The 14,424-nt window shown below is 39.1% G+C and overlaps 1 protein-coding gene across 3 annotated transcripts in view; it reads right to left on the minus strand.

The window, feature by feature from the left end:
• Window positions 1-4,754: 4,754 nt before the first annotated feature.
• The window catches only part of LOC121320635 (ralBP1-associated Eps domain-containing protein 2-like), a 58,601-nt gene continuing 48,931 nt past the window's right edge, over window positions 4,755-14,424 (minus strand). For all 3 annotated transcript variants that reach the window (XM_041259145.1, XM_041259146.1, XM_041259144.1), the window contains exon 20: window positions 4,755-8,927. In XM_041259145.1, coding sequence (XP_041115079.1) covers window positions 8,859-8,927 — 69 coding nt within the window. In that variant the 3' untranslated portion in view covers window positions 4,755-8,858. The remainder of the gene's footprint in view (window positions 8,928-14,424) is intronic.

Here is a 14,424-nt window from a genome sequence, read left to right on the forward strand (position 1 = left end):
AACACCCACAAACACCCACAAACACCCACAAACACCCACAAACACCCACAAACACCCATCTGCTTCCTCAGCTCCCTCCTCCCAAATGAGAAGCAGAGGCCTCCTTTTATGTCAGGTGGCTGGGCGTTGATTGATCATTAATTAAGTTAATCAACTAATCAACCCCAGCCACCTGAACATAATAAACCCAGGCAGGTAGGGGAAATTAACCCCATCCCTGCCAATTTAAAAAGGGCATAGCTTTGCTCTGCCACAGCCCCCTTACCATTTCATTATTTTTTGCAATCATTTGGTGTGCTTATTATTGCAGTTACTCAGATACTGTGTTTGTTTACATTTTTTTTTTTTATATAATTCTATGTAAAAGATGCTTTCACTCAGGAGCTACTCTTCAGTACCAGTTCCCTGCCATAGATATTTGTCAAGTAGGCTAGATCAGCTAAAGTGTGTTTCTAAAAGGAAGAGCTATTGCCATCTAGTGGTCTGCCACATTGATCCAAGTTTCCTTTTGTTTTTCTGGCAATACACAAAGGAACAGTACAAAATAAAATAAAAGGTCATTTGAAGCTACTTATTCTTTAACATTTACTACATAATTTTTACTACACTTCATCCTCTAGTGCATTCTACTTTATCAGAATATAGTTCTTGTTGACAGTCCAGATGGTTTACATTGCTCAAACATTGCAACTTGCCTGCTGCCATTCTATAAGAAAAATAGGTAAGCTTCTATATTTGCAACATTATTTTATAAGAAACATTTATAGCTGATATCAATAATTTCCGTAACAGAGTATTGGTAACTAATGTTAACAGTAAAACCTTAAACAGAAAGTATTATTCTTACATTTACACTTTTACTGAGTTTGCTTAGTCTAGTGCAGTTTGTTTTGGACTTAAAACAACCTTTGTTAATTTGTTTATCCCTAATAAAAGAAGCCTTGTTTTTTTTTATTCTGTTCTGATCAATTTAAAGAAGCCTGACTCCTTCACAATAGCATGGTACATTGACTAAGCAATACACCAATATTGTGCTTTAAGGTACAGGGGAAAATCTTTATTAATTGCTGTTTTTAATAATAACTACCTATGCTTTAATTTCCCTTGAGGCATTATGAATAAATATTTAAATGACTGTCTGCAATTTTTACATTTCAAATCAATAAGACATTATTCTGTCCTCATTGAGTTTTATCAGCTCTGGCTGGGCTCTACATGTTGGAAGTAAGAGACTGCTTAAAAAGTCTAGTGTACCACCCCTCCAGATGCAGGCTGAACTGAATATGAACTCCTGGAAATGGGCCACTAGGCTTTTGATGCCTGTTCACAAACCGAGATGAAATGAAATCAAACTCACTGGCACAATGCAATGTGTCCTGCTGGTCTGGATCATGAACAGCATTGCAGTGGGGCTTATTATCAAAACACCTCAGATCTTTCATGGAAAGCTCATTGAGGATGGTTAGTTGTTTAGCTTTCATTTTGTAACTCGCAATATCAAAAACACTAAAATATTGAATTCTAAGGTAAAACTATATGGCAACATCTTTTTGCATCTTGAATCTGCTGTACCTGCACTACATTCACTGTAGCTGTCTGAATGTACTACAGTCTGTATGTTACCTGTTAAATAAATGTGTAAAGATTACTGTAGCTTCAAATGCCATTTTTATAGATTGTTTACACTGCCTTTGCTTTCCTGGGTGGTTCTGGGCTCTGTTTGAGTTCTCATAATCTTTCTCTATATCTGTCTTAATTTGGCTCTGAGCTCGCTTTGAGCTTCCCTGGACAATACAAACTGCCTGCCAAGTCATGTGACAATGGGATATTTTGGGGTAGATGTAAGGATACACGCAAAGTGATTTGCGGGTGCAAAATTCCCATAATGCGTGTTTGGCAGCCATAAAGTTTGATTTTAGTGACTGCTAAAAATGAGGTGTATATAAATGAGGTTCTGCACCCATCAAATTTACACTTTGCATTAATCCATTCAAATTATATTGAAATGTGCTAAAAGAAAGAAAATATCATGAAATTGGGTAGGAACTGGATACTAAGTGGGCTTATATATTATAATGTGATGTACGGATTTTGCCTTGTACTTAGGCAATTGCTGACCCTTCAAAAACTTTACACCTCTTCTTACAAGGTGCAAACCATTGTAGAAGCAAGTAACTAAGAGCCGTATAAAAGCACACACCTGCAGATCCCTGTCATTGGCTCCAGGATGGCTGCTGTGGTACACTTCCTGATGTGATGACGCTTGGCTCTTGTTGAGGAGAGACAGGAACACATTCTGAGGAGAAGGGCAAGACGCAGAAGACCCTGCATATTCAATCCCAGGATCACTTTGTTTGAGATACCAGAGGGTCCTAAAGCATCTCACTCCGCAGGTCATCCTAGACCTAACAGCTAAATGGAGGGATGAGCTAGACCCCAGCGTCACTCTAGGGACCGCTATCCCTGCACATGTGAAAGTGCTGTGTTCTCTGCACTACTTAGCCTCTGGTTCCTTTCAGACCACAGTCTGAATGTCTGGAGGGATAGCGCAATCCACCTTTTCCAGAGTGTTAGGCAAAATTCTGGATGTCACGCTGAAAGGGCAGGCCAATGCATATCATTTCCTAAGAACACTAGCATAACTGATGTTGGCTGAGGCTTTTCCAAACAACTCTGTTCCAAAAAACTTATCTTTTCTTTTCCATGTGCCAAGAGGACTTTGCTGTCCTTCCTCTGACATTTTGGTTTGTATTTTTTGTGCTCATGTCATACAGCGCCTACTGCTCTCCATATTAACTCTGTCCCCTCTGGGCTGCAAATGCAGCCGCTAAATAGGCCAATGCGCTCATTGAGACCCTCATTATCATGATTGCAGCTCGTTATTTGTGCATGTTGAGTAATTTGTATTGCTGTTAAGCTTACACAGGGCGCAGTGCAAAATAATTGCCTGGCCACAATGCAATTTAAGTTTTGCAGCTGCAATTATTTGCACTGCGCCTATACTTACATCTACCTCTTTATCTCTGCTGGGCCCACCTCCTGCACATGTATAGCATCCTGAGGGAGAGGGGGCTGGTAGAGATGAAAGCTTGTAGTCAAGTGGAAATATGATAACTCTGTTTTGGCACAACAGAGCTGATAAACACTTAAATGATTGCATTCATCATAAAAAGTGATACAAATATAAGAATCAATAAAAATGACAGTTGAAGCTCTTTTCTTTTTTTATGACTTCCAATGGCATCCTATCATTTTTATAATTACAGTCTCTTCAATTTCATTTAGGCTCTGGAAGAACCTTGCTGTTTCCACCTCTTTGTTAAAACATTTAAGATGTATTGTTTATTTATCAGTGGAATGACACTGACATGAATAATGCAATACTATTAATGTTACTAATTTCCAAGCCATGTATTTCTTGAATGTATGTATGTGTTAATGAGGGTATGCATTAGTTACAGTGTAGATAGATACAGACACTTATCTTGATGTACAGACTCGAAAGATATCTGCAACAGAAGCATGGATACAAGCAAACACACAGTTCACTTTACATCAGATTTTATTTAAACTACTTTTTTTTTTTAAGTGTACTATATTTAAAGTAAACCTTTTCTAATCAACCCCTTAGGGCATTAATCTGCCTGGAATTATTATTATTATTATTTTTTTTACATTGTTTAACTTGAAACTAAGCAAACATAGCAAGGCCAGCTAATGACATTAAGCATTATTCTAAATAAGCCAGCTTCCCTGCATCGGAGAGACATCTCAATGGAAACACATCAAAACGGGACAAGCACAACGTGCAAAGCCAAATTCAGATGGACTTTTTTAAAAAGAAAATCATACTGCCAGGGGGACAAACAAAATTCCCAGTTTTAAAGGATTTTAAATTGGAATGAAGCAATGTTCTGGAATAAATAAATGAAACACAACCCTACTTAGAAGGTAAAATAAATATTTCCAATATCGCTATCTGAATTGTCTCCCCGTAATAGTCTGGAACACTGCAGTAGATACAATCACTTTCTGTCAGTGTTATTGTATATAAAACCTTTTGTAACAGTAAGCATGGTTTTTATTCTTCTAAGGCCAAGCAATTGCTGATAGTGTGAGGTTGTTCGTTTTGTGTTTTTGAATAGCTACACATGACACAGCTACTTAATCTAGTGGATTTCAAGCTTTTTGTGTAGAACCCCCCTTTTGCTTTGACAGAGCATCATCAGAGTCATCTGCACTGTCTCTGCACTGACCACACACTGACCCCACACTTCCTCAAGGATTAGTTATCTGAAATGTGGCACAGGTGAGGTACTGGTTCATATGTCAGTATAGTGATTTTAATATTTGAATAAATACAAATACATTTCTGAACTTCAAAATACTTTTTCAGACACAAATTAGGTAATAATTTTTCACTCCACCCTTCACTGATGAATTAGCAAGACAGACAATCTGACACTATAATTGTTCAGATCATTATATTGAAATAATCATATTTAAAATTAATATGTAGTAAACTAATTTACTATATAATAAAACAAAACAAAAAAAAAACACTGCTGCATCCTGGTATCCGTGCTGCTGGTCACATGGTCTAGTTATATGTTGTTGTCTGGATATCCACCAATTTGTGCTCAGCTATAAATTCTTAAACCTGTTGTTTATTACTGAACACTTTTGAAGTTCACAGCTGTGTGTCAATTCTCTACATGCTTGAAGTATGGCCTTCAATAAATGACTAGTCCCTCTAAAGGATGGCAGTAAAGGAAGCATTGAGCTAACCTGCACAGAATATTTTTCATTAAGTTGGGAGCTTTACTCTTCTTACTGTATGTACAAGTCCAGCTCAGCATCCTATTTTGCTTGTTAATGTTACCACTTGGTTTGTGCCAGCTGTTTCATTCACATATTGCAAGTTAAATGTCAAACAAGTGCCACAAAGCACATGGCTGTACTTTGGATTCTATACAAATTAGTGACAGGCTTGCAGGCAAGTAAACACCCAGGGTTGCAAATCTGGTGCCAGGGTGCTAAAAATAGCTTCATGCATTGGAAAACAGGGCCATTAGCGTTAGCTGTTGCTATCTCTGCTTTACAGCAAAGCTGTCTGGTTGATGATGCCAAGCAAGAATGACTAGGTTGCCTACATTCAATTTGAAATTCTGGGCTGATCTATTTGCATGCAAATGTGTCACTAAGAAATAGGCTTGCAGGTTTCAGTCCAGCTTTCAGACTGGAGTTACTTAGTTGGGAGACCAGCAATGTGATTGTGGGCACCGTGCTAGTGGAGAAGATGCAACCTTGGTCCCTTTTTTGTCTTATTATGTCTAATGAAAAAAAAAAAAGAAACCACCTAGCCTAAATGAATCCCATTACTGGCAGTATCTGAAATTGACAAAGCCAATCAGTTGTCAAAGTTAACTCCAGGTCTTGAGTTGTACCACCACCACCACCACCAAACCCCAAATAGAATAATCGTATTCTAAGACCCAGGACAGCACAAAGGCGTTCAAAGGATGGTGTCATAGTAAGGTTTTAAATTTGCTTAAATTTCCCTCAGATGGCAGAGATGCATTCAGCCCAGCCCACAGTATTAAAGAAGTTAGTGTTGTAAGTGATAGGTGTTGGTGTTCATTTTGCATGTTTTCTTGATCTGAAAGGTCATGCAAGTTTTTTCCATCAACAAAAAACAAACAAAAAAAAAAAAAAAACAAAAGCTGCAATTTAAACTTCTTCCCAGACCTTCAAGTGAGAATGCTTTAACTTAGGGATATGTTTGTTTTTTGATATAGAGTAGAAAAGTATAAGCTGTACTGGTCCAAAAACGAGAGTATAAATATGTATATACTGTAAAATCCACTAGCTTTCAACACCACAAAGGTCTTTTTTTCAGGTGAGAAGTGGAAACAGCAGCTGAACTGACCTGTGAGAGGGACGTCCTTCATCTTCTGTTTCCACTTCACACCTGCTAGGCTTTAAAACTTGATGTTGACTATTATACTTCTGGACGAGATCAAGTCCATAGCAGCTAACTCTCAGAATATCTGTTAATATATCTAAGTTGCACATGTTGGTGACATTTAATTCCAATTGTGACATGAAGAGCTATGCCTGCATGTTCATGTACAAATAAAATAAAAAAAATACAGAAAAAAAACGTTCATAAATGTCTGCTTTATTATTTGACTTCACCTTGATTGCGTTTTTTTGATTTACGTTCTTAAAAGCGGTACAGCATGTGTCCCTTCATAGACAATGCAAACCACACCCATTAATATGCACATTAAAATAACCATTCTCTGTAAGCTGTATATCATTTAAATATACCAAAGTACAAATGTACACACACGTATCAAAAAAAGGAAAGGGAATAACAATGAAGTACCAGCACCGCAATTTTGCATAGAAAATAATAAAGAATGGACTGCTGTACATTGTTGCACAATATTTTTCCGACAAGCTTTTGTTGGCTTTTGTTTCGGATCTAGTCACTTGACATTCCTTAAGTGTTCGGTATCTGTTTTTTGGAAGTATTACAAATGATGCAATGACTAATCCGCAGTTTACTGCGCAAACAAGGCAATACCTAGTCGTCTCCCACCTAATTACCACAGGGGAACATCTGATCAAGCTGGAATCAAACTGTAAACCCTAAAATGTTGTTAGCATAGATGTGTTCTAAAATGGCATGTGTAATTACCAAATGAAAGCTTTTTATGTTATGAAATGCACTGGGCAATGTGTTTGTATGTATGCTGTGTGTGGCAGCTACAACATGTAAGCAGCTGCAATGGTTAACAGCTTAGGTATTCTGGATATTGGCCTCTTTGTGATTGATATAAAGAATACCCTTTGCATCTAAACTTTGTGCTGGATATAAACCAGTAAGTCTTAACAGTAAACAATTTTCACTTGAAATAAAAGCTGCTGTGGAATCAGCTGTTCCTACTGCCACAAGTACGCCACACACCTATCTGTGTCTTGCGGCTTAACTCCATTGTCAATATTCAATACCATCTCTAATGCAGCCCAGAGACTTAATTAAAGCAACACCCTGTGCTACCTGAAGAGGCGTGTGATTCAGAAACTACACTGCATCGTGATCCATGGGCAATAGAGCTGCAGTATTTAAAGAGCTCATATGACTAAAAAGTGAAACACCAGAAAAATATCCCCTTCAGTCACTGGGGTCACGCACTTGGTCACTCATGGATTTTCACTTTCTGCTTAGAGAATAAAATACAAATACAAGATCAGGTCTCAAGGAGATATAATCAGTCAGGTACTGTATCTGTAAGAGTTGTATTAGGGTCAAGGACTATCAGCTTTGAGGAGGAAGAGAGATATTTAATAGGATGTAAGAAGCAGGAGAGGTCAGGAAGATGATTACTGCTTTCATTTGTCAACTTATATGTGAATCCCCCCCCCCCCCCCCCCCCCCTCCCCTTATGTATTTAGAAACAGGTTACACTTTACATCATCACAGAACACTGCATTTGACTATTGTGAATCAGGACCATACCCGACAAGAGCAGATATATTAAGCTTTTGCTGTTTTACTCTGTTTGTATTTTTGTATTCAAGCTTAGTAAGTAAGGAAATACACATAAGGAAATTGCAGAACAGTCAAGTTGCCATTAACCACAGTGTATACATATTCACTGCCCACCTGCTGGTGCAGATAAAATGCACACTACCAGCAGGTAGGCAGCAAACAGACAACCTTTAAAACAGGAATGCACAAGTTGCTTGCTTGTTCAAAAAGCAGAAATCTGATCTACTCAGTACAACATGTAGCACTCCCAAATTTTCTCCCTTTATATTTTCGCTACTATGTCTCGATTACAAACTGTAACGTATGTGCGCCAATGACATGCAGATCATTACTCTCATCACTGGCAAAAGATGAACTGTCCTGCCAACGCGCTTTGGAATGGCAGTACTGCCGTTAGGCAGGGTGTGTAGCTGGCAGTGTTCAGTACTAACAGAGGCTGGGAAAGTCTAAAGCCGGGCCAGCAGTAGTAGGAGACTGTTAAGAGATTCAGAGGTCTCCAGTATCAAGTTGATGGCTTCCTTAAACCCATTATATGTATTGGGGAAAGAACCAATATCCTTCAGTTCCTGTTTGTCTGTAATTTCCTGTCCATAAAAGATTATGGGTTTTCTATTCCTGTGTTCCCTAAACCAGCCTTCTGTGCTCTTTCAAATCTAACATTAGTCAACTGTATTCTGAGGCTTCTATTGAGGTATACCCAGTATGTATTGTATGCTGCCCTGCCAGTGTATTACTAATGTACATCTACATTCAGACAATCAATAGAATGTGAACACACTGGATGCTGGTTCTATCTTTTGATGTCCAAGGTGCTCCAGTAACAGCCTTTTTTGATGACAGTTCTAGTGTAAAGATATAGGTTTCTATGCTGCCATCCAGACAGGGGAATGCTCAGATATCCCCAATCTATTTTAGCACAGCTGAAGCCATGTTACTGTCAAGAGAGGCGTTATTAAATGGCACCAAAGCCCTGTCATATTTATATCAGCTCTAAGTCATAAACCTCATAGGGGGTTATCCGGCTATGACAATAAATAATAAAAAAAGGCTGTACACAGAACAAATTCTGCCCTGTCACTAGTCGTGCACAGGACTACCCTGGCACTAATAAAGTGGCAGGGCAAGCTGTGGTACAACTTTTCAATAGGAAAAGTCCCTTGTTGCTTGCATTGTGCACATATTGTACTGTATGTACAGTACAGTATAATAGCATACACAAGTCCATTCTTTACTATTTCAAAAGACTGGATTATTTTTTGCTTGAAGGCTTTCTGCTCAGAAGAAGGGAATGTGAAGGTCATAAGTATGAGACAGGGCGAAGCTGCTCCAACTGGGTTTCCAAAGCGATTCTATCCAGGTGAGCGTCCTAAAACAGACAAGAGACAATTATTGCAGGATATACTAAATCTATTGAGAAAGAATGCTTTATTATTGTTCCATGGACATCTTTTTCAAGTAACACCTGCCAATCTGCTTGGTCAGAGGCACCATCTGTACTATATTAACGTGTTTATAAAGCACAGCCAGCAGGTACAAATGTTCTTGGAACTGTTTTTTTGGTTTTGTTTTTTTTGCACTGATTTTCTAGGGAATCTCGAGATTGCTTAAAACTAGACATTTCATAGAACCAGGGAAAGTCATCTAGGATTTAGTGTCAAATAAACACGACAGGGACAGCCTTTTGACCTGCAAATAGGCATTTTCATAAGATATGCACACTGCAAAAGGCAAACACACCTTCCATTTCTTCCCCTAGTGTATAAGATCTCTCAGATGACCCTGTTCTGGTGTACTGCTGCACTATGCAAAAATCACTCTACAGGATGTTAACAAACAAATTCAAGGTGTGACGTTTCCTCAAGCATTGGTAAGAGTGCGGGTGCAGTATGGGTCATTTTAAGCCTCAGGAGTTACTCTGCTGACCTGTAGATCAGTATATTGTTCATAACACACATGTTTTCAGTTTTCTACAACTACAGCTCACCAAATATTCCACATTAGACACAACATAATGTGTTATTGTGTTTTTGGTACATATAAACACGGAATTCGGGGGATGGGTTTGGTGGGGAGGTCCATATGTATACAATTACTCTAAGGGCCTCATTTACTAAGATGCGCAAAAAATGTGCGCGCATGCGCTATTCATTAATAATTGTCACGCACTAAATTGAATTCTTCACACTATGGTAATTAGAATGAACCGGTGAATTTTGTGATAATGTATTTAAATGAGGCACCCAGCTCAGAATAATGAGATGAGCTGTATTCACATGGTATTTACTAAAGGGTGTTAATTTCAGTGTGCACCTTAAAGTGATAAAAAATTAGTGCTGATGGAAACCAGGCATTAAGCACTGATGGGTGCACTATTTAAAGCTCTTTTTCTGGCATCTTGGAGGCATTACTTGGATACCGAGGCAGTACGGTTAGACTCCAAAGAGCTGCAGGAAATGAAATTGTATTTATATAGTGCCTTTCATACAAAAGGTATCCCAAAGCAGAGTACAATACAAGACAAAGAAAATCACAATAAAATACATTTGATAAGGATCCCAAGGCGTCAGACACAAGACTGCCAACAATTAGACTATTACATTAAAAGCAGTCCAATAAAGAATATTTTGAAAACAGCAATTAAAGAGAAATTATTTTAATTGTAAAAATAAAAAGTTTGCATCAAAAAGAACAAAAGAAACTGCAGTTTAGATTGTAAAATAGGAACATTCCACTTTCACACAGACAAGTTATGATGGCTCAGAACAGGCACTGATGCAGCATTTTGGCCTGTGTGAGTTGCCTATACCACCACAGAGACATCACAATTTATGCCGTATCTGAACCATCTCGGCACTGAACCGTATTAACTGCCTGTGTGAAATACTATGCCAGTACTGAAGAGCTATAGTCGGCATGGAATGAAAGTCAACATCTCACGTGACTGTATACCGGACATAGTTGTTCAGCCACGTACTCATATGTTTCTCTTCCCATGTGGAAATGTTTTTTCCACTCACTATCCGAAAATCTTGTGAGTGTTTGGGTCCAAAATACATCACCATGTTGGCCTTCCAAGTCGAGCGTGTATTTCCTTTATATATAGCAAATACCGGCATCCACCTTATTTTTGCTCTCTGCTTTTGCCTGAAGAGCTGGAATCTCTTTCTTTTAAATATATTGTATTGCCTTCTTTTCAATAAACTACACGCTCTAAATTGTGCCGGAAGCTCCTGCAATTTGACACTTAACATGTTGTTATAGATTGTAGAATATAACTGCAAATTAAAAGCAAACAAAATGCAGCCAGATTTACTTCTCTCTTTTTGTTTTGCATTTTGTTTTGTGATTTTGTTTGGTTTCCGTTGCCATGAAAACGATCTGTTGACTGACATGTTTGGAAGTTGTACTCGCTTGATCGCTTTGGTTGTGTGAAAGGGTTTTGATGTATTATACTGGCATATATTGCGCAATTTCGTGCTGCATGAATGGGTATTTAAAAAAAAAAAATTGAAACATCTCTGAGACGGCTCGGTAGTGGCATTTGTGTGTGAAAGGGGTATTAGATAGAAAATCTATTTTATAAAAATGTTTTCGATTTTGCCTTAAAAACAACAGATGATCCTGTGATCTAAGAGTGTGGTTAAGAGTAAACGGGTTCAATAATTCCTGTAACGGTGCTAAGCCGTTCAGGGTCTGTAACAGGGGAGATCTGTGCTGACTGTTTGGTGCATGCATGGTTCTGTAGGAAGAGGACAGCAATCCGTAAGATCCGCCTGTCATTCATGGCAATGACACGGAGAGGTGGGACGAGAGGGTGTGGTCTCTCCCTCTCTCTGAGTGGTTGGGAGGTGGGCCTTGGGGAATTGCTGGGCCTATAAAATAATGCTGTTGTTCCCTCAGGTCAGCCCCTATAGGACCACAAACCAGAGTGGAAGCTCTATTTCCAGACCGAGAACGGCCGGAGAACGAATACAAATCAAAATAAAATAAAATAAACATAGGGGTAGCGGAGAAACCATGGGCAGGCCCCAAAAGTATAGACCGTAGTCTGAGGGAACGGTGGACTGTAGGATGGAGACCCAGACCACGCGGGTAGCGACGGCCAGGGAAACATTGCAGTGTGTAGCACCTTTATTTTGTAGTTTTGTTAGTAGTGTTTTGTTTTCCCTTTTTTCTTTGTGTCTTTTGTTTTTATTATTATTTTGAGCACTGGACTGTATACCGGTATCGGTAACCCTGTGGTCGTGTTTACTGTTGTCAGTATTCAGGCCACGGACAACAGCGCCTTCTGCGAGTAAAAATAAATCAGTGCGCCTGAGCGGCGTTACAAATAAAGTTTTGTCTCCTGTGTGCCAGTGAATTGCCCACCACCCTTCCACAGGGTCTTAAGCAAAATCTTAAAATCAATTCTATACTGAACAGGGAGCCAGTGCAAAGAGGAGTAATATGTTCTCTTTTTCTGGTTTTATCAGAATTCTAGTGGCAGTGTTCTGAATGAGCTGTAAGCTTTTCGGATACCAGAGAACGGTGCATTACAATAAGAATTGCATTACAATAAAGACAGGTGCATAACAATAAGGAGGCCTAGGAGGAGATGGGAGACTAGGCCTCGCTGAGGAGGAGCTGGTGGGAAGGTATCGATTGAGCACAGAGATTATATTGCTTTGCATGATCAGCTACAAGCTGATCCCGAGCCAACATCTGCCAGGAGTAAAGCTGTGCCTGGTCTAGTGAAGCTTCTGTGTTTATGACAGTATTTAGCCTCTGGCTCTTTTCAATCTACTGTGGGTGTAGCCGCACAGCTTTCCAGCTCACCTTTTCAAGGAGTTTCCAGCAGGTACTGCATGCCCTGCTGAACCTCACGGGGAATTAAATAAGATTTCTCACACAGAGGACAGGTTTACAGGATTTGAAAGTAGGCTTCTACCAGGTGGGTAGCTTTCCCAATGTGATGGGTGCTATTGATTGTACTCACAAAGCTCTGTCACCACATATATTCTGGATCAGGAAGCCCTTTCATTCCCTGTGTGTGACTCTCAAATGAGAATCCTGCATGTGGTTGCTGACTATCCTGGTAGTGCCCACAACAATTATATATGGGGAAGGGGAGCTGTTGGGAAGGTGATATTATATTCCAGGTGGTAATGTTGTTGATAATTGTAACTTTGCAACAAGGTTGCCAACTGTCTGTAAATTTACGGACAGTCAGTAAAAAAAGTCACACCGTAAACCTGTAAATAACAAAAAATGTCAGTGATTTTGAATCTAAATAAAGAATGGTATATTTTGTATTGCTTTACGGCTTTACCAATCAACTTGAATGACACATACCTGTACCTTCTGTGATGGCACTGAAAAGTCTCAAAAGAAGAATGCCAATTAACAATACTGTGCTGGAATTAATACACGTTCTTCAACCACGTAGCCCAACGAGCTGCAGAGACATCACCCAGCTTGCAATTCTTTTCCCACAGATTGCTCTTGGAAATATGCATGCTAGCCTAGAAACAGAATGTATGCAGTACCAAGGGAATGACTTGATGGAACTTAGACAGGATCTGGCAGCTGATGAATACTGCCACACAGTACTGCGGAATTAGAACAAGTGTTTTTCTCAGGTGAACCTTGTAAAAACAGACATAAGAAATCATAAATGATGTCAGTAAAAAAAGTGTCAGTAAACAAAGGCCACTGTAAGTCTGTATGTCAGTAAAATCAAAATGGCAGGGTTGACAACCCTGCTTTGCAATAACAAACTTGTTTGCTTGTTTATTAGGTAATACAGGCTATTAAACTTTGCTGTGTGCATTCTTGTGACCACTGGGCCAAGTAAATGTCCTGTCCTTCACATGACTCACACACTCCGTAGCAAGTGTATGTACATTACACACGCATTGTGATACAAAAAACTTTACAGTGCTACAAATTAGTAGCACTTCCTACAGAGACAGATTGGCTTTTACTCAGTACTGTAAATTACTGCTCAAAGAGCTGCAGGCCCCCATGACACTCTCACACACACACAAGATCACAGCTGCCCAGCACTTTTATTTTAAACACTGGCACAGCTGTAAATGGCAAAGTTATTTTATGAAAAGCTTTATGTAAGTCAGATTTGCCTTTAATGGAACATACAGGTTATACAAAAGGGAAACTAACAAAAGCACAACTAATTGAAACCTCACTGACTTATAAAGATACGTAGTGAATACATGTAATTTGCTTTTGTTTAATTGTCAACGCACGAACTAGAGACTTGCCGAATTTGAATACAATATCGACTGACTGTGCTCTGCAGGTTTAGGCACCTTAACATTTGCTATTTTATTGATACCATGGCTTGAAACAAACTCTAAAAGTCAACTTCTGTTTTTTGATTTTTGTAAGTCACCTAATTTTACCTCAGCAGATAAAGTATTACAAATGTTTCCTTCTGAAGGAGTAATTGAATGAATGTGTACGTATGCCTGTGTGTGTGGACTATACGCATGCTTGTGGGTGTGTGTTTTAAGTAACTGACATTTACCAGACACAGAGAACAGATGAGGGACATATGGCAGGTTTATTTATCACCCTCAATGTGCCTTTCTATTGAAACGTACGAGTATGAAACGCACACCACCGCTCATGCTTAATGTGGAAGAGCTGGGGGATCAATTGTAGCAGTTAATGCATATTTCAGAACCATTGACAATTCACTGGGGATCTGAGGAAGCATCACTATAATCATGGGCAGTCCCGTGGGAAACAGGAACAGTTGGCAACTTTAATGGATTTACAAACTGACACTCACAAACACACATGCACACTGTAAGACACAGCTAATATACAACGGTCCCTAATTATGTTATTCTCCAGCAGGC

This window comes from Polyodon spathula, chromosome 9, assembly GCF_017654505.1.
Source record: "Polyodon spathula isolate WHYD16114869_AA chromosome 9, ASM1765450v1, whole genome shotgun sequence".
Taxonomy (NCBI): Eukaryota; Metazoa; Chordata; class Actinopteri; order Acipenseriformes; family Polyodontidae; genus Polyodon; species Polyodon spathula.